Raw genomic sequence first — 24,108 nt, forward strand, 5'->3', positions numbered from 1 at the left:
AAGACCTAAATATGAGGTGAATACACCCATTCATATATACCTCTCCCAAAACACACCCATTGTGGGGAGCAGCCTGGACTGGACTGAGTTACTGGAATTAAGACTTATTCTATGCATCTGCTCTCCCACAATATGGCGCTGGGAGAGAAGTGAACAGCTTCCGCACAGCTGCCTCCAGTTCAGCTAATAAACTGTAGGACTTGCTCCTGATTGGAGGAGAGCAGCGTACTCGGCGTGTGGGCAGCCGAGTTAGGATTGGCGGAGGAGGACTATAAAGGAGGAGAGAGACGGCATGCACCAGGGAACATCTAAGGGGAACATCTAAGGGAACACCTGTGCAGCCCCCCGAGAAAGCCGGCCGGCGGAGTGCCGCTCCCCTGCGGAAGTGGGGAATGTGGCCAGGGGGAACTGCCCTTCCACGGAGGTGGAAGGGATAGTAGCCAACCCGGGAAGAACCAGCAGCAAACCCGGGGAGGGCCGAGCAGACGAAAGAACAGCGCAGGGTCTTGTGTCGTTCCTCCACAAAGAGGGGGAGCGACAACCCATGTTAAAACAAGAAATCTTTATGTGAAGAAAGTCACTTGTACGTTTGAGATATTTTGCAAAATCTTATTTTTCCCAATTCTTACACTAATAGAAGGAAACAAAGATGCACTTAAAAAGATTTCCATATGCCAAAGGTACTACAGTCCAAATGAGAAACATTGATGTGTGTGAAACAGCCCTTGCACAAATGTTTTCTCTGATATAATAAGGCCAGCTTATCTAATTTCAAACAAGAATACAACACTGGTTCATAATCATTTAAGTTTAAGACTCAGGTGAATTTTTCTTCTCGTGCAGAACTCATGAATAAGAAATGCGCACCAGTTCATGTCACCTAACTACAGATATAGATAGTGACAGAGGCTTAAGTTATTTCTGATCCAATATTATATATTTTTGTGTTATCTGAATAAAGCCTACATTTTGTTCACACATGTAAGGCCTTTGCTCAGTGAAGTGTAGTTATACTCTGAAGATTTGCTACAGGAACGAAAAGAAATCATTTTAATTAATGTTAGTTTTAGAAAATAACCTGAAATCTACTGCTTTGCATTCCCTCACCTGCATGTAGGACCACAAGCATCTCTGTACATAGCTTTTGTGTGGATTTAATTTTGTCAGACTCAATCCTTCTTTCATATGCCTCATTATACAATCAAAATAAAGGGCACACATCAGCATGGTAAATAATATCTGGAGTTAAATATTCAGTGAGAATATTCTTTCAATATTACAGCTGAAATGTATTTGCTTTGATGAGCAAGGTTGAGTACCAAAGAACTCATAGTGCAAACAAACATATATTTGAAAGTGAGGGATTGTTCTCATTTTGTCAAAGTGTTTTTAACTTGTTCGATATTTGCAATGTTGGATGAGCAAAAATTACACATTAAAAAGACTGTTGCAGATGAGTGGTGCTGCTGCCACAAAAAATAAGAATGGTAGGCACTGTTTTCCTACAATAGAAACAGTCTCAACACTCTCTCTTGTGAATGTGTTAGCAAACTATCTGAAGAGAGAAAGTTTGCAAACGGTACTCTGATTCTCTTAGTTCATACTCAGCATGTCTGTGTGAAGACAAAGCAAAGAGACTCTATTAGATGGGAAAACAGATGGAAAGGATTTATAAGAGAAAAATAAGTTAAGACACTATAGGTCATATACTTTTCAAAGGAGAAAAATGTTATGGAGGAGTAAGTTGAATGTTGGCAATCTTTGGAACTGTTACAGAAATACATATTGGAGAATGAATATAAAATAATACCTTGTTATGAAAATGGATAAAGATTTAAGAATAAAGCATAAGAGGAAAATATGAGTCAGAGAATGAGATACTACGGCACCAGTTAAGTATTAGGGGGTCCATAGAGTACTTTAAAAAACAGACCAGACGGGATTGTGATGTGGCAGAGGCAGCAAAGATAAAGAGAATTAGAGCAGAAACGTGAATGCTTTATGACATAGAACAAATTATTCATAAAAACCAATGTTGGATTATTTGACAGAAACGCGACACATGTGCCCAAGGCACCAGCAAAACAGCTGCACCAAACTGGCGATGGAGATAAAGGGCACAGATAAAAAGGAAAAGAATTAGAGATCAAGCAAGGAGGGGAGGGAGGAGAGAAGCGAGGGAAAGGGAACAAGCAAGTGAGCATTTTAAGGAATCCAATATTCATTATATAACAGGGTACCATCAAAGGGACTTCATGAGTAAAAAAGTAAATTTTGGATGAGCTTTCTTACATCCTTTAGTATTCATTTTAATTTTTACATCACAAATTGTATGTGGGAAGACTATGTGAGAAGCTGTGTGCATACAGGCATTTTAGGTCTTAAACACTCACAGCTTGATTGAATTAAGGAAATAAATAGGGAAGACAAATGTGACCATTGAAGACTGAGGTTAGCAGTGGATGGAAGACATCTCTCTCTCTCTGCCTCTGCCTTTCTGTAACTCTGTCTTTCGAATACTCAATAAATCTTTAAAAAGATTGAGGTTAGATAGAAACGTTTCTCAGAAAGGCACAGTCTTCAACTCAAACGTGGGAGGACACATATAAGCGGGTTGCTGGAGAAAGGTCTACAAGGAAACTTTGAAAGCAGAATGAAGAAACAAGACAGTAATAAGACACTAGTGAAGGTCAAAGAAAAAATGCAGAAAATAACTAAAGAAGGAATATGGCAATTTACTAATGACCAGGAAGATCATGCTGAAGTGACATTTAGATTATGGGAAACAGGATTAGCAAGACAAAAGGTACTAGAGTAGTCAATGCAATTTTGAACAAAAGGGCAAAGTCAGGCATGGTTTAATCATTACACTTTTATATATATGTTCTGGTGTGTTACACCGTTTTCCATAAATATTTACATATATTGTTAATGAAAATTTTAATATTCTATAAAATAAATTCTTTAAAACTACCTGATGTTCAAATTTACTATATATACTAATCAAAATTGTGTGATATCTGTAGTACAATATGCATAGATCAATAGAACAGAGAATTTAAAAATATATACACAGAAGTATAGATAACTTTTTCTTTCTTCAAGGGAATCACTTTTTATCTTTCTTAAAAATTAGATTTTTTTGAAAGACAGAGAAAGATATCTCTGGTTCACTTCCCAAATGTCTGGAAGCTGGGAGGGAACTCAATCACACTTGAGTGCTGGAGTCACAACTATATGAGCCACCATATGCTGCCTCCAAAGGTACACATTAGCAGGAAGCTGGAATCAGGAACAGAGATGGAACTGGAATCCAGGCACTCCAGCACGGGTTGTGGGCATCTTGAGCAGCTGTTGATTGCTGTAAGTGTTGGAGTTAATAATTTGTGCCAATATAAATTTCCTAGTTTTGAGAATATGCAGATTACATGTGCATTAGGAATATGCAGGTAAAAGGTACAATGGAAACTGTACCATTTTTAGAATTTATCATGTAAATTCAAAAATAAAAAAGTATTCAAAAAGTAATATGGATTATCTAAAAGTCACTAAGTATACAGGGCCAGATGTGTAATAATTGAGAGAAAGGTCAAATCCTCTTTTTCTGTTAGGAATGATGTGAGTACCTAGATCAACTAATGAAGCATCGCTACTACACTATAGCTAACATTTTCAAAGAAGTGACTGCAAGATAAATGAACTGCTAGAGATAGATATATTGCTTGCAAAAATGGTTGATTTCTGTCAGTTTTGGCTGCTGTAACAAATATAGTATAGTTTTTGAGTGTCTAAAACAACATGTTTTAAGATTTAATTATCTATTTGAGAGGCAGAGATACAGAGAGAGGACAAAAAAGTGAGGGGGGGGAAGCAGAGGAGAGGAAAGGAGGAGAGGTTAGGAAGAGGGAAAGAGGGTTAGGAGGAGGAGGGAGGGGAGCCAAGGATCCGTTGATTCACTCCCCAAATGGCCACAACAGCAAGGATTGGGCCATGCCAAAGCCAGGAGCTTCCTCCAAGTCTCCCACATGGGTGCAGAGGCTCACGGACTTGAACCATCTTTCACTGTTTTCCCAGGCACATTAGCAGGTGGTGGTATTATAAATGGAGCAGCCAGGACTCAAACTGGAGCCCATATTGGATGTCACTGCAGGAGGTGGTTTAGCCTTCTATATCACAGTGCCAGCACCAAAGACTACATATATTTTTCACAATTCTGGAGATTTTTAATCCAAGATGAAGGTGCTGGTAGATCAGGTGTATCAGGGTTCACTTCCTGGTTTTAAGACGGCTATCTTCTCATTGTATTTTCAGATGACAGAGGACAAAGAGATTAGCAACAAAGGCTCTCATCTTTCTTCTTGCAGGGCGCTCATCCCATTCACCAGAGTTCTATCCTCTTGACCTAATTGTCTTCCAAAGGCTCCACTTCCAACCACTATCATATTGGTCTTACCATATAAATTTTGGAGACACAAATATCTGTTGTATAGTATTCTACTCTTCTGTCTCCCATTCATGTCTTTCTCACAAGAAAAACATATTCAATCCATGCCAATATCCCCCAAATCTGAACTCATTCAGGATCAATTCTTACATAAATATCATCTACTTAAGATATGGGTAAATCTTGAGGGATGATTTACCCTGAAATGAAATTCCAATCCAGCAGGGATTATATGCAACGAGGTATGTCATACATTTCCAAAATACAATGGTGCCACAAGCATATAGGATAGACATTCCCATTTGAAAAAGGAGAAACCAAAAGGAAGAAATCAGTGAGGTCCCCAAACAAGATGAAAATCTATCAAGGCAAACTGTAAGATCTGTGTCTCAAGAATAATTGCCTTTGAGTTGATATTCTATCTCCCCATCTCAATGGGGAAAAGGCCCCACATTTGCAGCACTGCTGAGTTAAGATAACATAACTCAGGGACCAGCACTGTAGTGCAGTGGGTTATGCTGCCACAGCTGCATCCCATATGAGCACTAGTCCAAGTCCCAGTTGCTCCACTTACAATCCAGTTCCCTGCTAATGAACCTGGGAAAGCAGTGAAAGATGGCCCAAGTGATTGGGGCCTCTGCCACCCATGTGGGAGACTCAGATGAAGTTGCTGGCTCCCGACTTTAGCCTTGTGCAGGCAGATTGTCTAGATCATTTGGAGAGTCAACCAGGGGATGGAAGATTTCTCTGTCTTGCAAATAAATTTTTAAAAGGATCACATGACTCAATGTCTTTACAAGATGACTTTTGAACCTCTATGACTCTGGGAATCTCTGTGTGGCTTATTGAAGCCAAGTCAATGGGCGCAACCTACTTACTCTGCTGGGCACTGGCTCTGCTTTTTGAAATTGAGATGGATACAGTCCTGACTACAAGCCATGCAATCTGAGTCTGTGTTGAGAGAGCCTACAAATTTCGAATTGTCTTTGGGATCATTATTTTTTTTTATTTTGAAGAATAACATATTTAAGGCTAAATAGATCTGTTCCAGGCTTGTATTGTCTATGAAGTACACCAGCCTTTCTTATTTCACCTAATTTTAAGCCCAAGTGGCAGTGTTCCTGCAGATATAATCCCATTTCTTCCTGGTTTCTGTTGGGATGTTTGATCAGATCCTCAGATCACACTCATACTAATCTCCTTATCAATCAGAAGTCTGGCCAAACCTTTAGTATTCTCTGTACTAGGGATAGGCTGAGGATTTTTCCAAAACTTTAAATTATGATTCCCTTTTGATGAACATTTTCTTCTTTAATTTCTTTCCTATCACATTTTACTGTAAGCGATCAGGAGGAATAGGGCTGTTCCTTCAGCACTTTGTTTAAAAATCTCTTCAGCTAAATATCCACTTTCACTGCTGGCTAGTTATACACTCCACAAGACACTAAAACAAGAACACAATTCAGAAAAGTTCTTTTCTACTTTAAAGCAAAGTTTCTTTTTTTATAGCTCCACTACTCTTTTGCATCTGAGACCTTCTCAGAATGACCTTTAAAGTCTATAGTTTTATCAGAATTCTTCTATAATTATTTATTCTCCAAGAATATAGAGGTTTTCTTTCTGTACTCACTTCTTTGTGAGCCTCACCAGAATAAAATTTTTAAATTCTTTCATGGGACTATCAAGTGCCTTTAGCATGCACCTGAAAATTCTTCCAGTCTCTATCTATCTCCTATTTCCAAAAAGACACTTCCATATTGTTACATATTGCTTATACTGGTGCCCTACTTCTAGGTATCAATTTCTATCTATGTCAGTTCAAGTTATTATAATAACATAGACCAGGTAACTTAAATAACAAACATCTGGAGGCTGAAATAATCTCAGGTACCCACATATCTAGCACTTAGGAGAACCCAATTCATGGTTTTGAGATGGCTGTCTCCCCCTATACCCCCACATTGTAGAAAGTAAAGAGTGGAAACAAGTCTTTTCTTGTAAAGGTGCTAATCCCATTTATGAGCACTACAAACATAATCTAATTGCTGCCCAAATTCAAAGGCTCCAAATACCATTACACTGGGGATTTATGGTCAACATATGAAATTTGAAGCAACACAAACATTTAGCCCATATCACTTGCCATTATTTCTTTCCCTATATGCATGCTGAACTTTAATCTTGGACATATGACTTGTTTTGATTAATGATAGAATAGGAAGTAGAGACTTGATTAACTTCATGTTGATGGGCGCTTGCTCTCTCTTACTGCTGGATCATTTCTGCCACCATGTGGAGGAGTTCAAACACGCTCACTGGTGAATGAGGTACCACATAAAAATAGGGTCTAGTTACCCAGCTGCAGAGTCATACATGTGAATAAGGCCATCCCAGACTACCCATTTCCAAGTAAGCCAGTCCAGAACAGATAAGCCATCCAACCAACACACATGGAAAGAAAATACGGAAATAATTGGTGGGAAGATGGAATAATTCTCATCTAGTTCATTCTATTTGCTTAGTGAAATAGAATAAATAAAGGGGAGAGTGATCCAACATGGGAAGCGAGATACTCAGCAGACTCATAGAATGGCGGATGTCCTAAACAGCACTCTGGCCTCAGAATCAGCCCTAAAGGTATTCTGATCTGGCTGAAAAGCCCATGAGAGTATTTCAGGCATGGAAAGCCAAGACACCAAGACACTCTGGCAAAAAAAAAAAAACAAAACAAAACAAAACAAACAAACAAACAAAAAAAAAACAAAAAAAACACACCTAAATGAAAGATCTCTGTGAGTGAGATCCCAGTGGAAAGAACAGGTCTTCAAAGAAGGAGGTACCTTTCTCTGAAGGGAGGAGAGAACCTCCACTTTGACTATGACCTTGTCTAAACAAGATAAGAGTCGGAGAACTCAAGGGGCTTCCATAGCCTTGGAAACTCATGACTGGTGCATAGGGAGATTACTGATGCCATGAACAGGAGTGTCAATTTGTAAAGTCAACAACAGGAGTCAATGTGCACTTACTCCTCATGTAGGATCTCTGTCCTTAATGTACTGTACATTGAGACTTAATGCTATAACGAGTACTCAAACAGTATATTTCACTTTGTGTTTCTATGGGGGTGCAAACTGTTGAAATCCTTATTTAATGTATACTAAACTGATCTTCTGTAAAAAAAAAAAAAAAAAAAAAAAGAAATTATCAATTCCCAACTTGACTCTCACTGGGATTAAACATGACAATAGGTCTGATCTGATTTTATCATCATTTAAAAAATCATCTATTATTTTTCACTTTATGTTTCTGTGTGGGAGCAAACTGTTGAAATCTTTACTTAATGTATGCTAAACTGTTCTTCTGTATATAAAGAGAATCGAAAATGAATCCTCATGTGAATGGAAGGGGAGAGGGAGTGGGAAAGGGGAGGGTTGCGGGTGGGAGGGACGTTATGGGGGGGAAGCCACTGTAATCCATAAGCTGTACTTTGGAAATTTATATTCATTAAATAAAAGTTAAAAAAAAAGAAATAAAAATTCAGGTCACATGACTTGAATCCCCAAATCCAAATGGTTTATCAGTCAGTGTAGGACTTTTGGGTATTACGTGACAAATTGAATTTCCTCAATGTCCATCTCACAGGAGACCCAGCAAGACTCAAAATATATCCTATGAATATATTCCCAGCTCATGAGTTTGACACTGGGAAAACAGTCTTCACAGAAATGCATATTAGGAACAAGCTATGTATGGATTAGATATGTTTTAAAGTTCAAATTGAATTTCCTCAATGTCCATCTCACAAAAGACCCAGCAGGACTCGAAATTTTTATGTGGTACCTCATTCACCAGTGAGCATGTCTGAACTCCTCTCACAGAGACTGGAATTAAAAGACGTTTATTTTGGTGCCCCCCTCCAAAAGAAATCGATGCACATAGTAAGCAACTGCAGAATATATTGCCCCCAACATGTGAAGGGTGGGAGATTATGGTTCAGAGAACCAAGTAAACCTTCTCTAGCTACTCCTGTGCATGCAAATAGCAAATTCTATACCTATGTGGAATCTGCTACCATCAAAAGTTAACAGAATCAGGAATAGTAATTCCCACCACATTCCTACTTCATTAGCATGGCTGAACAGAGCACCTTGGAAAATGATAATGGATTGCCACAGGATTCATCAGCTCTTGACTGAAATTGCAGTTGTTCTTCCAGATGTGAAGTCCTTACTGCAGTCAGTCAACCCTCCTGGCATCCAGCATGCACCTTGTTACTTGGCAAATGCATTTTTTCCTTATCCCACTGTGTAGAGAACACATGAAGCGATTTGATTTCACCTCACAGGGTAAATTGTATACTTTTAAGCTGTGCCCTCAGGGTCTGCTCTCTGGCACAGCTTAGATTACAGTAAAGTTGATATTACAAAATATCACCCAGTGGGACTCTGTTGGAGCCATTGTGCTGACAGAATCAAGAAATACAGAAGTGAAGGGTAGCCCCAGATTCCTTGGTTATATGCATACTTACCAAACTAGGGAGATTCAGGGGCCTTTTGTCTGGTTGAATTTTCTGACTCCCCAGTGGTTCCTATGCGCAGGAACATTACCTTCAAAGCAAAGGAGAAATTGCCACGTCTTGCCTCCTTACCATGAAGAAGATACAGTTTCAGGGGTCTCTTTCACTATCTGAAGCCGCTTACAGCACATTCAGACGTGCTATTTTGAGTTGACTAAGGGATGTGAAGAGAATGCCAAACATGAACGGGTCCCTGAACAGAGAGAGGTTTTTTATGTTTTCCAAACTAAAGAGGAAATAACTGTGCAATTTGGTCCACATGTTCCAGTCGAGACAGCGGTCATCTGAGAGTCCACATCAGCCCGTTCTGGATAGCACCCTGACATCACTATTGCAGGAACAATCTCCATGACGTGGAAATGAGGCATCCTCTCCCTTTGAGAAACATTTCTTTCCTTCCTGGAGGGCCTTGACAGATTCCACTAGACCTGAAGCGCCCTTGGGACATGAACTGTTTGTCATGAATTAAGCCACAAATGAGATTTTAACAGATAAGAGATGTGAAAAGAAGGGTAAAGGAATTGAAACTGGATAGAAACAAGAGATCACTGTGAGGGACCTTGGAATCCACATTTTAAGAACAAAAGGGAAAGGTTGTTATCAAAGGCAAAAAACAAAGTTGTGTAGATAACTAATCACAAGTACTTCTGGAATCAAAGAATTGTTGCCTAAGTGACACCTAATTAGAGTACACAAGCTGAAGCAGGGAAGAAAGTGCTCACAGAGGAAAACACCAAGCATCATGACTGAGAGCTGTTAGAAGAAAGACTGGATAGGCGGGAAGGCTACAGTGTTAAGTGGATTTTCTGTTTTGATATGGCTATGGTTTTAATATAGTTTGCCCCCGATGAAATTCATGTTGGAGGTTAATCCACATTGACAGGTATTAAGAGGATAGAAACTTAATCCTAGTATTTAGAAGTAGGGACTGTGGGGGATGATTAGGATTAGTTAAAATCATCAGGGTGCAGCCCCCAAGGATGAATCCCGGTGGCTTTATACGGAGACCAGAGGCGATAGATACACAAGCATGTTCCTCTCTCTTGCCATATGGCACTGTGCACTGCCTCAGGACTGGGCTAGCAAAAAGGCTATCAGCAGATGTGGTCTTTTACTCTTAGACCTCTAGAGTTGTAAGCCAAAATAAATTTCTTTTCTTATAAAGTTGCAAAGCCTCAGGCATTTCATTACAGTAATACAAAATGGACTGATACAGTTATTGATGTTGCAATCAATGAGGATACTGAGCCAAGTGTGAAATTATTCACAACACAATAGGGATGACCTAATATTTACAGTCGATATATGACTATAAAATGGAGGTGAGGGTAATGATACAGTCTCAAAGTGTGATCATATGAAGCTACAATTCTAAAGGAGGAGAGAAGGAAACATAGTCTAGAAGTAACAGTGAAAAGAGGGAACACAAATCATTAATTTTTATATTAATCCAACAAATGTTTATTACTTTCACAGAATGTCCCAGGATCTTTTTTGGCTACTCAGAACACATTAATGAATAAACTCTTCAGTTCTAGTGGCAGGTCAATATCCCAAGAAACAGCTTACTGATATATATATATATATATATATATATATTAATGCAAAATTCTAAAATAAATGGCATGCCCCTTAGTAAAAGCATCTACATGCTTAAGATTCATTGTGAGTTGTAAATCTCTTAAGAAGGATTAAGGGGTGAGAGTTACAAGCTCTATTAAGAAAAGGGAAACAGTATCTTCAAGGGATAGCCAGTTTAAGCAAGAAGATAAATTTTACATGGAAGATGCAGAGAATTTCAAATATTTTGTTGTTGACAAGCAACAAATTCTGAAGCATATAGTGAAAGGCACCGAGAGTTGAGCAAGAGATAGAGTCTGATTGATATACATTGACAATACCTATAATAAGATGGCTGGGATTTGAGGTAACTCAGATAAAACAATTAAGTCTGATAGGATTAAACCTAATGGCCTCTTAGAGGAAGTTGAATCAGAAGTTAGAGATTACGTCCTTCTTTCAGTAGTTTATAGTGGTAAAAGTATGGCTGTAGGTAATGAGAACCATTATAACTCAGATAATGAAGAGGCTATAGTTGTAGATGTCACTGGAAGCCTCTACGGTGTAGTAGTCTGCTTCTCTTGTGTATATTCCTGTGGAACTGTGGTCTTTCTACCTTTTTGTTTGTTGAACATTATGGTTAGCTGTATGTTATACACTGCATTGAAATTATGTTTTTTGCAAAAATTAAGAAAAGAAGGAAGGAGGGGGATTAAGAGAGAGAGTGAGGGAAAGATATAGAATTAGACCCAATAACTACATGAAATCTGTTCTCTTTATGTCAATAAACATTTTTTTAAGGTGTTGAGTCTGGCATTGTGGCGAGCAGGTAAAGCAGCCACCTGCAACACGGGCATCCCATTTGAGTGGTTTATGTCCTGACTGTTCCACTTCCAATACAACTTTCTGATAGCGTGTCCTGGAAAACAGTGGAAGATGGCCCTAGTGCTTGGGCCCCTACAAGGAGACCCTGAAGAAGCTCCTAGCTACTGGCTTTGACCTGGTACAGCATTGGCCGTTGCATCCATTTGGAAAGTGAACTAACATATGGAAGATCTCTGATATTCTCTATCTCCCTCTCCTCTCTCTCTGAAATCCAAATAAATAAATCTTTTTTTTAAAAGTGTGATAAGGGAACACTTTGTAGGTACTTCTGTATCCTTTGTTCAGTGTCCACTGGATTAGAACACCATGGACTTTGAACTGGCACTCCAATAAGGATGCTGGCATCACTGGCGGTGGTTTAACCTTCTGCACCACAATGCCAGCAGCTGAGTAGGTGCTTTTACTCCTAAAGTGTCTGCTACAACTATGTATTAATGAGACTATTGCTACTATAGTTGTATTTTCATGACCTGGCAAATATGATTCTGTTCTCCAATGGCTGCTAAATTCTGGAAACTGTAGAGCTATGCACTTTTGCATTGCAATATAGGGCTGCACCTACTCTATTACCCAGGTGACATGGGCCAGATTGGAGGTTTTTAAGGCATTCCATCTCATTTTAGTTTACTCATTGCTGGAATCTTGTCTACCCTGTGTCTTCTATTCCAGCTCCCAAGCTAGAGAAAGAAACTTTGTGAGATTCCTTGCGTGATTGGTAACTTCTCTAGTCATCCAAAGACTGGTGACTCGATATTCATACTTGCAAAACCTTCTGCCTACCTGCTCTGTGGTTATTGGCACTTTGTACCATAACATACAATTCACTTAGTATATAACAAACAGAAAGTGCACCTCAATTAGGGATCTACAAATTATACAACTCATTTATATGAAACATTTATTGTAAAAAAAATAAATGTTCAAAATCTAATGACAGTTATTTCTTTATTGATCCATGCACAGTAAAAGAACATTAAGATCAAGTTTATCACAGTGGACACTTGCTTGAGGCATTCTCCACACATATACACAAAGTCATATTGGTTATGGAGATCTCAATTTTTGAATTATGGTATAGCTTGGTAAATAAAATATGAACTTTAGATTTAATACATTTTTCTCCATAAAAATATGTATTTGTCAAATAGTGCCTATTAACTAGGAATCAAAATGAAAAATATGTTGCTTTCCTGTTTTTTTTTCACTTTTTGTGCTTATCTATGTGTTTATGTACAATAATACTTAGATATGATTTCAAGTCTATATTTCTAGGGAAAACTATTTGAACATGAATGAAAATTCAAGAAGATGCAACAGGTGATTTATTGTCCTGGTGAAACACAATAAATTAATCACAAGAGGTCAATTTAAATATCTTATCATTTCTTATAACATTACTTTTCAAGCATTGCTACTTCAGCCTGTTAATATATATACCTTGGGTGTCTTTTCAAGTATAAGAAGGCAAATGGGGATCTTTGAAATACAAGGCAGGTATTAATGTACCATAATCCATGCAGTTTAGTCTTAATATTTCTTATTTTATGTTTTAAAGCCATTAATATTGTTCAATATGTCCTTCTTTGCTAGCATAGCCAACTGTGCAAAAGAATCATAAAGAACATGAAATGTATGAGTTGAATATTTTATAGTATAATTACCAGAGTCCATTTTATTACTTTTCTAACAAATAAGTGTTGTTTTATAATGCAGAAATTTCTCTCTTTTGGGGATATACTTTTTGCTTTATTTACCCAAAAGAAATAATATATAATAGAAGATTATTCACCATAACTGAAACTTAATATTCCACATTTCTTTTTTCTTAAAGTTTCTTTTACAGCTCTCTTTCTCTTTCTCTCCCCTCCTCCAACCTAGAGTTATGAGTGATCAATGGATTCTTAAATTAATACAGAAGTGACAGTAGTAGGCAGACAGGAACAATTAATTGTCTTCAGTGGACATTCTAGATGAAAAGGTTTTCCTTATTCTACAGCACTTTCTAGAATTCCAGATGATGCAACTCGCTGGAAATTTTTTTCTAAAGTTTATAGTAATGTTCCAGTACAAAAAATCAGTGTGCAGCCTTTCAGCCATATCAGAAAAGTAACAGGTCACCCATTTTCTCTTTCTCACATGACTCACAACATCTCAGAAACTCCTACAGGTTTTATTTTCTAAAGTGACCCAGGATACAATTTCTTGTACCATCACTATTCCCAGGTTAATGGCTAATCTTTTCTATATTTTCCCTGGAATGTTGCAATAGTTTGTATCCACTCTTCTTGCTTTTCCTTGTTTTTACTATTTTATCACCTACACCTCTGCCACAGTTCATTTTCAACCTAGTGGCCAGAGTCACTCTATTAAATCCTAAAACAGATTGAAACCACTGCTTGAGACTCTGCAGTGGCTTCCCATTTCTTTGTGAATAAGGGCAAAAGTCATTGAAATGAATTCCAAGACCCTGTATTACATGCACACTCACATAATTGCTTTACCTTTACCATTCAGTCCTCTACTGATTCCAGTTAGACTGGCCTTCTTTTTGTTCATCAGTCATGTGAACCCTGTTACCACCATAAGAAACTTCTTACACTGAAGAACTTGGAATATTTTTCACCCAGATATCTTGCCTCACTGCTTCAGGCTATCTATATGTCACATTTATAGTGAGAATTTTCTCTGGCCTTCCTGTTTAAAATCACAATGTTTTTCTAGTACATACCATTCCTTTTCATCTTTCATGTTTTCTTTTTCCTCTTAAAAATTTATCACCTATAAATACTGTATTATAAATACTGTATATAATTATTCAGTATAATTATTTTTTATTTAGCATATTTCCTACCTCCCAATAGAATGCTATCTTCCTGAGGGCAGGAGTTTTGTCTGTCTATTTTGCTCACTTGTAGCTTAGTTACTAGAATTAAGTACATAATCAAGTAAGTGCTCAATGTATATTTCCTGGATTTATAAATAAATAAGTAAATCTGTGAGGTCAACTATATAGAAAGTACTCTGTATTTCCTCTGCTTTAACTATAACTTGCAAAACTGATTCTCATTAGTAAATATAGTCAATGCCACTAAATATTTAAAATTCTTAGTGGTTTTAGTTGTTTAAATGAAATTGTTATTTTGGAATCAATGGCAACACTTACATGCATCATATTTGCATATTTTCTCACAATTTTCAAGGACTTTTACAGTTATTAACCTCCATCCACACAAATTTCTTGACTTACAAACATTGCTACTGGCAAGAAGGATTCCATAGGCTCCAAGAATATTGGAGTAGACAGTAGGGATTGAAAAAGAGCAAGGAAAGAAAAAGTATAGCAATTTGAACAACTACTTACCGGCACAAAATTTCCATTGCTACTCCACCCACTTAATTTTGAGAATGCTTCAGGATTCACCTTAGTTGCCTTAAGAATATATCATGAGGAAAAAACATACCATCTGAAAAATATTCACTGATGCCTATGTTGGACAGGGCAAGTCTAAAGTGCTATTACAAAAACTGGAAATACAATGTCTCAACAAAATACGAATTTACTATTGAGGAGTCTAGAGAATGTTCCAGGATAACCTGAGGTAGGGAGTGGGAGTGGCTTCATTTCACTACTCTGACATTTTCAATTGCTGACTTCTATGGTTACTTATAGTCACTGTTATTGATATCCCATCCCACCATAAGGGAGAAAGGACATGGAAATGGCGCCTATCACTGTAACTAATATTGTATTGCCCAGAATTTAGTGACACAACTACGTTAACCAATAGGGAGGCTGAGAAATAACATAAATTGGTAGATGCCCAACCAATGTCAAAAGAGAAGGACAATTCCAATAAACAGCTAACAATCTAAGCCATCATTAGGACTTTTGCCCATGAAAACTGTGTAGTTGTTACTTCCACATATACTGTATTCAGTGATCTCTTTCCCATGACCCAAAGAAGAGACAAACCAAAGCCCCATTCAGTTATTGCATGCAATCCATTCTATGATCAGTGGATGAAGCATAACTTTCTCCATTAAGTTCAGAGATGGTATCATACCATTTGATCAGTCAGTTAAACAAGACACAGCTTTTCTGATCCAGATCATCATCACCACCACAAACATAACGCACAGAGGTGATGCAAGGACAGAATAACTGCAACGCAAAAGGCAGAAAAACAGGAAACACACAAGCCCCACTAGTCTAGAAAGTAGTGGACCTCCGGGCAGGAATCATGAAAATGCTGTCATGGCAATGAAGAAAGTTCCTTGACTGAAAGATGAAACACTACCCAAGAGGATCTCCTCTGTCCCTGCTCCTGGCTTTATTCTGTAACAGGTTTTTCCTTCTCAGTTATCCTCTATGACCATAACTGAAGAGGGTGATATGGTATACACCTTCCTTGTGAACTGTGCAACATTAAAAATCAGCTTTCTTTGGACATAAGTCTTTTTTTTTTTTTTTGGACTGTTTAGAGTCTGAAGAGTCTGAAAGTTCCTAAGGGTAGGCTCATGGTTTCCATGTTAATGCAGTTATCTCAAAAAACTAGTAGGTTTCTATTGTATTTAATTCCAGAAAATGCACTACAGCAGAAATCACAAACAAAAGTAAATATGACTCTGAAACCTGCTTTTTTTCTTGTTTCTGCATTAATCTCAAAAGCCTGTGAAACAACTTAGATATAAGGATAGCAGATTTATCTCCTACCATTTTGATCCCATAATCCATTGGATTTTACAAACCCTTTTTGTTTCCTTTCATCCTGGTAACAAACCACTCAGTTCTTGCCTGTATAATGAATGCCTTGTTAAAACAGCTTAGACAGCTAAATCCAGTACCATTTTGTTTTTATGATTATTTCCAAACTCTTTCCCCTAAGCTACCAGCTAAGAAGGCACATGGTCTGCTTTCCAAACTCAGAGTGGCAGTATGATATAGCTCCTTAGCCAAATACCCAGCTACCTCGGAAGAAAAGTAGCCAGAGTCTACCAGAGTTCCTGATGCAACGCTATAAGCAGTAGATGTATTGCATATTCTCTGATTACTTCAAAACTGCTGCCTTTTTAATTATTTGTAATCTCATGGAGGGCAATCCTTGAGTCTGAGAATTTTCTTAAGTCTGTAACAGAGCCCAAAACTCTTAAGTCATATCATGAATACTCATTGAGTAATGTTAAGCATGAATGCCTCCAAAGAAACTCAAATTACTTTTATACATGACCAATATTTTCTAATTTTCAGATCACACATTCAACATTTTGTAGATTCATGTTGTCTCAGACAGCACAATTAGGGGCCAGCGCTGTGGTGTAGCAGGCTAAGCCTCTGCCAGTGGTGCCGGCTTCCCATATGAGCTCTGGTTCGAGTTCTGGCTGCTCTATTTCTGATCCAGCTCCTTGCTGATGGCCTGGGAAAGCAGTGGAAAATGGCCCAAGTGATTGGGCCCCAGCACCTGTGGGGGAGACCCAGAAGCAGCTCCTGACTCCTGGCTCCTGGCTTCAGTTGGTCGCAGCTCCAACCATTGTGGCCTTTTGTGGAGTGAACCAGCAGATGCAAGGCCTCTTTCTCTGTCTCTCCCTCTGTAACTCTGCCTCTCAAGTAAATAAATAAATCTTATAAAAGAGATGCTCAAAACAACAAAAGGCAACACAATTATTCTATAGTTTGCATGTGGATAGGGTAGGGAGAACAGTGAGAATATTCTTCATCAGTATTGCCCTAAGCAGAGAGTGCTTGGCACATGGTAGTGTACTTACATAAATGAAAAACAGCACACTACCATGTGCCAAGCACTCTCTGCTTAGGGTAAAATAGGGTGTATGGGGGTTGTGGGGGCCATTGCAGACATCTGCTTTGACTGATCTTTTAAAAATTTTAATTTACATAATGTGATCAAATTTCATGTATTTCATATATACAGATTTAAGAGCATAATAATACTCCCCATCCTACCCTCCTCCCTGCCCATGCTCTCACTCTCTCTCTACTTCTTAATACTGAAAATTGAAAACCAAGGTAGAAATCAATCACAGAAACACAAACTTCTAAACTATTATCATATATAAGATCATTAAAGTATTCTTTTAATAAAGATTTATTTATTTGAAAGGTAGTTACAAAGACAGAGTAAGAGACAAAGGGGGTTGGGAAGAAAGTGAGCAAGTGAGTGGTTCCATTCACTGGTTCACTCCCCAGACAGCCGTAACAGCCAGGGATTGACCATGTCGAAGGCTGGAACTCCACCCAGGTCTGTGCCTGGCAGGGATCCAAGCACTTGGTTCATCATCTGCTGCCTTCCCAGGCACTTTAGCAGGGAACTGGATCAGACATGGAGCAACTGGGAGTTGCACCAGCACTCATATGGGATGCCAGCACCACAAGTAGCAGGTCATGCCACTGTGCCACAACGCCTACCCCAAAGTGTTTCTATTATTCCCTCAGAAAACCTTATAGAGTATGGACTTATCCAAACTAAGACTGCCCCAGATACTGGTCAGAGATTCTTATCGGCAATTAGAAAATACGTCTTGGTAGATGAGTGGCACAACAGGTTAAGCCACTGCCTGCAAAGTCAGCCTCCCATACTGGAGAGTTGGGTTGAGTCCTGGTTGCCCTGCTTCAGATCTATCTCCCTGCTATTGAACCTCAGAAAGCAACAGAAGATAAGATGGCCCAAGTGCTTGAACCCCTGCCACCCACACGATAGAATCAGAATTCCAGGTTCCTGGCTTCAGCTTGTGCCATCCCCAGCCATTGTGGCCATTTTGGAACTGAACCAGTGGATGGAAGCTAGCAAACATGCTCTTGCTGGCATGCTCGCTCGCTCTCTCTCTCTCTCTCTCGTTCTGTGTGTCACAATGTCTTCCAAATAAATAAAATAAATCTTAAAAAAAAACTTAAATCTTTACCCAGAACTTTATACTGATTATGCTTTACAGTGTTCCAAATTTCTGGTGAGGAGTAAATAGATGATATTGCCAAGTAATGCCTAATTCAGGAACTAGTTTACAGGACTAGTGATGTGACATCAGCCAAAGGATTTTCAAGACTGAGCTAGGAGCTCAAATGGATGGGTGGATGGCATAAGAGGAAAATAGATTCTGACCTCTTCCTCTCTGCTGAACAATAACATCAACCATTATAAATTATATTTATTAAGAAAGCACAGCATCAAAATAAAAATATATGAACCAATATAAAACAATTTCCAATGTCATCTGTCTTACTAAGGCAAATAACTTCTCCTCTTATGTCACTAAGGTAGTTTTAGTAGCCTGTTAAATTTTCAAGCAACACACTTGCTTTAGACATATCCACACAATATTGATCCATGAGTAATTGCAAATTAGAGCTTGATACTTTATGACACTGACAAATGTATCAATAGCTACTATCAAAATATTTCTCCCTGGGGCCGGCACTGTGGTGCAGCGGGTTAACACCTTGGCCTGAAGCGCTGGCATCCCATATGAGTGCTGGTTCAAGGCCCGGATGCTCCACTTCTGATCCAGCTCTCTGCTATGGCCTGGGAAAGCAGTGGAAGATGGCCCAAGTGCTTAGGCCCCTGCACTCATGTGGGAGACCTGGAGGAAGCTCCTGGCTTCTGGCTTTGAATCTACACAGCTCCAGCCGTTGTGGCCAATTGGGGAGTGAACCACTGGATGGAAGACCTCTCTCTCTCTCTCTGCCTCCCCTCTCTCTGTAACTCTGACTTTCAAATAAATAAATAAATCTTAAAAAAATTTCTCCATTATTTGTCTATTATCTTGGCTTTAAAATTTATAAAAAGTCCTTATTGGTGAAGGTAAGCTGTTGACATTGATTGGAAATTTTAAATTTAAAGAATTTTGGCATGCATCAGGAGTAATTTTGATCTGTTATGTCAGTATCTATTGGAAAGATTATAAGACAGTATTTGGATATCAGGGCTGTGGAACAAAGTTGTCAAGTCAAAGTATTTGAAACTATACTAAGTAGGGCTAAGCCTATCGAGAATCAGTTTTTAATCATGGTTTGGTTTAAAAACTCTGACTAGGTGCCAGTGCTGCAGTGTAGTGAGTAAAGCCACCATCTACAGCACCAGCACTCCAAATTGGACCAGATCTGGCAATTGTGGCTGTTTGGGGAGTGAACCAGCAGACAGAAATCTCACTCTGTCTCTCCTCCTCCCCCTCTATCTGTAACTCTGCCTTTCAAATAAAAAATAATCTTTTAAAAACTCTGAATTGTTAAGAGATTTGAAGATATACTTTAGATTGGGCACAGTCTTTTATTAGCTTCCACATCAAAGCCAAAGTTGGCAAAAATTAAAACTAGATACTAGCGTCAAAAGTCCAGTAACCTATTATAATATGAAATACATTCACATAAATTATAAGCATAATAAAATTAAGAATTATATATAATTGTTTCAGATAAAATTTACCAAACTGAGAATTAAAAGAAATCTTAAATCACCACTACTTTAGATAGTAATAAGTCAGAAATACGGTATTCATGGCCATGCCATTTCATAACAGATGCTTCCCATGATTAAAGGAAGAATCCAGACAGGTGTTCAAAGCACCTGTTTCACACATGACTCTAAATCAGTAGTCCTTGGCTTTAGAATGAGTTCATCATTTTACACAAAGTACATTACCATGGCTTTGTGACAACTGTTTTCCTATATTTGCCAGTCATTATTGCTTATTCTTGGATATAGGCACCATTTCAATGACACAATTTATCAGAAGTCTGAGATGATTTGTAATTCTTTAGTTGAATCAATGATTGTGTTTTATAGTACCTGAATTTACCTCTTTTTTTTTTTTTTTTTTTTTTTTTTTTTTTTTTGACAGGTAGAGTGGACAGTGAGAGAGAGAGACAGAGAGAAAGGTCTTCCTTTTGCTGTTGGTTCACCCTCCAATGCGGCCAGCACATCGTGCTGATCCGAAGGCAGGAGCCAGGTGCTTCTCCTGGTCTCCCATGGGGTGCATGGCCCAAGCACTTGGGCCATCCTCCACTGCACTCCCGGGCCACAGCAGAGAGCTGGCCTGGAAGAGGGGCAACCAGGACAGAATCCGGTGCCCCGACCACGACTAGAACCCGGGGAGCCGGAACCGCAAGTGGAGGATTAACCTATTGAGCTGCGGCGCCGGCCCGTATTTACCTCTTTAAATCACATTTGAACACCTAACAGAATCTAATAATCATATAAAAGTACACGGATAGCTGCAATTTTGATACTATAAACATAATTAATTTGTCTGTTCTGAATTAAAATTAAAACATAAAACTTGTATAGCCATATGATATTTTATAGGACTCTACATGCAATAAATTGAAACCTTTGCCAAGAAACATCTTAATTAGGGAAACCAAAATACCAAAATTACACATAAAACAGGATATATTTCCATCACATTCAAATCTATTATATAGTTAAACTCCATTGTTTGGAGAGAAAATGTCAGTAAGGCAGAACTAAAAACCTAACTCTTTATAAGTATTAGTTCTGATCTGCTTAAAACAAACCACTTCCAAATGAAGGAATTCTAATCTTATTACACAGGCTTGATCTTGATACCCACATTTAGAAAGGAATTATAACATCAGCAAAGACTGATGGAGTTAAAAATGAATTCCAAAAAGAGATTATTTAAATAGCTCTCTATAATCTTATCATCTAGCAGTTTCTATTAAAGTTTTCCAGGGGTAGCATTGAAGAAAAAAGCTTTTCCTATATAGCTTTATGCATATCATAGATCGATTTATCTCCACATAGAGGTTATTAATGCTTAAAGTACTTCTTACCTGTTGACATCCCAGATTTTGCTAGTTGTATCCATTGAGGAAGAAGCTACAAAACTGCCACAGGAGTGCCATGAGCAGGACCAGACTGCATGGCTGTGTCCTTCGAAAGTCAAAATGCAGTTGCCTTTATATAGGTCCCACAATTTAACTGTAGTGTCACCACTTGATGTAGCCAACTTGTTGCCACTATTTGCAAGAACAAAAAAAAATCATTTGTTACAAAATGATTTATAATTTATTTTTAAGAATAACTATATTCTGTAATTTGTGTGTATGTAAGTGAATTATTCCTACTGGTAGGGCTATAAATAAACAACCAAATTATAGTATCTTATCTTATTTGGGTCTATATAATTAATTACTTGTACCATTTAGTAATTCAAGCTGATGAGATTGACTGCTATTGTTCAGGTTCTAGGATTAATTCTCTTAGATTCTTCTGGATTAAGTTACTAAATTAGAGATTTTGTTACTGTATGTTTGGTTCAGGGTTATGTGTTGGGCTCTATGGAAAATGCGACCTCAAAATGATTATTCTGACATGGGCTAAGGCAATTTCAAACATAACACAATGTAAAACAATAAGTCAGCACCATTTATGCTTGAAGCACCAAGAGTGCTGTCTGGTTAAATAAGGTACCAGGGAATCAGGAACGAAATGGATTTTGTGCCATAAGAGAGAACAGAGATTTTTTAAGATCTGATGGTTGTGGAAGAGTCAATGGACTTTCCACTTAGGTCTTTATCAGACGTTAAAAGAACAAGGTCTTCCAGGCAGTGGGCCCAAACGTAGTTTAAGAAATGAGTATTAATGACCTGAACACAAATAATGGTTTTTTTTTTGTTGTTGCAAAATGTCAGCTACAAGAAAATTTTATTTCATTACCCTTTCCACTTCTATTTTCTCTTTATACGCTCTTTCCATATGATCCCTTAGTAACTTCCTCTCATTGAATCAAATGCCCTCCTCCCCAAGTAGGCCGTATGTTATAGCACAGAACTGTTTCTTGTCTCTGCTTCTATAGGACTGAGCATTATGATTGCTAAAAATATTTGGTGAGGGGCCAGCGCTGTGGTGCAGCGGGTTAACGCCCTGGCCTGAAGCGCTGGCATCCCATACGGGCGCCAGTTCGAGTCCCGGCTACTCCACTTCCAATCCAGCTCTCTGCTATAGCCTGGGAAACAATAGAAGATGGCCCAAGTCCTTGGGCCCCTGCACCCATGTGAGAGACCTGGAAGAAGCTCCTGGTTCCTGGCTTCAGATCAGCACAGCTCCAGCCATTGCGACCAACTGGGGGGTGAACCAGCAGATGGAAGATCTCTCTCTGTCTCTATTTCTCTCTGTAACTCTCTTTCAAATAAATAAAATAAATCTTAAAAAAAATTGGTAAATGTTGACAGGAAAAGTATATGAATGAGTATATGAATGAATGTATGCATGAAGTTATACTTAAAAACCAAAAATTGCTCCAGGTATCTCTAAGAGAGGCAGTGACGAGATCAAAAAAAGTATTTTCTTTCTTGCTCATAGTTTTTGTTTATTTTTAGTTCAAGAGGGAAATAAAATTTTCATCCACAAAGGAGAAACAGCCATCCGTGGAAAGGAAGATCAGAAAGTGCTACAGAGATGGTACATTATGGATTGAGGACATTCTCATTACAGCAAGAAAAGATGTCTATTAATTTTATGTATTCTAATTTGAAAAATATTACTATATAGCAGATAGACCTTCACCAACAGATAGGCAATAAAAAACTGCTTTTTGCAGTAGTTATATATTTATATGTTTGCCAATCAGTAATCTTAAAGACCAAATAAAACACTTGACTAAAAAGAATCCAAGCAAACATAAACATATTATTTCACCACATCTCTTCTTCAAATCTATCTTTCTAATGGGTTTGCACACTATTATGAACCAAAGTTTTGGTCTATGATAAATTTTACTGTGGCCTACTTCTGCCTCAGGCTGAAAAATCCTTTCATCTAAGTTTTACACACTTCCCTCTTGTTTAAACCATTTGCCAAGAAAAATAAAACTCACAACTCGAATAGTTACAACAGGAAGGATGAAGTTTTATTTCTTTATATGTGCCGTAAATTGATATTTAATTAACAATAAACATAAACAATATATATGTTTTTTAATATATTGAGATTATAGTTCACATGCAAGAACTCATCTAAATCTAAAATAAATAGGATGCAAATTTCAGGATATTATTTTGATATAATTTTACCTTTTAAAAAACATGGTTTGAAATATGAAAAGCTATATACTTTTGGTTCATGAGAAAATAAAAGACAACTCTGAGGACTGAGAGAGAGAGATTGAGAGAATGGCACACTAAAATTGGAAAAGAGCTTCAAGTTGTGTGAAAACCACAGTGTCTTTGGCCTCACACAAACCAGATGAGACAAAATGGCAACAGTGGGTGCTACAGGTACTCAAAAAACTTCACTGAACAATGGAATTAAAGATAATGTGCATTGTCCATAAATGATTTGAAGCCCTCAAATACACAAGTGTACATACACATACTTTAATGGCTCTATTTCTCTGCAGAACCCTGACAGAGACAATGAGGTCAAAAATTTGATTGATGCCATAGAGAAATGTTTTCACATATATTCCAATATAATCAATTCATGGAAAATTGTAATGAAAGGTACTTTTCTCATGAACATTTTGAGGACTCCTCATATACACAATCCCCAGATATATAGATAAGGCTTGTATCAGTAAAACTGGAAATCATCCAAGTAGCATGAGTAGCATAGATAAAATATGAGCAAGTTACTCAGTGGATAGAATAGGGGAAATGAATAAAATACAGCTA

The 24,108-nt window shown here is 38.0% G+C and overlaps 1 protein-coding gene across 1 annotated transcript in view; it reads right to left on the reverse strand.

The window, feature by feature from the left end:
* The window catches only part of SPAG16 (sperm associated antigen 16), a 1,165,801-nt gene that overhangs the window by 509,480 nt on the left and 632,213 nt on the right, over positions 1–24,108 (reverse strand). The window contains exon 12 of the mRNA XM_051849131.3: positions 21,268–21,453. Within this exon, the coding sequence (XP_051705091.3) occupies positions 21,268–21,453 (186 nt within the window). The remainder of the gene's footprint in view (positions 1–21,267; positions 21,454–24,108) is intronic.

Source organism: Oryctolagus cuniculus, chromosome 3 (assembly GCF_051225735.1).
Source record: "Oryctolagus cuniculus isolate XC-2025 breed Fujian yellow rabbit chromosome 3, ASM5122573v1, whole genome shotgun sequence".
In the NCBI taxonomy this organism is placed as follows: domain Eukaryota; kingdom Metazoa; phylum Chordata; class Mammalia; order Lagomorpha; family Leporidae; genus Oryctolagus; species Oryctolagus cuniculus.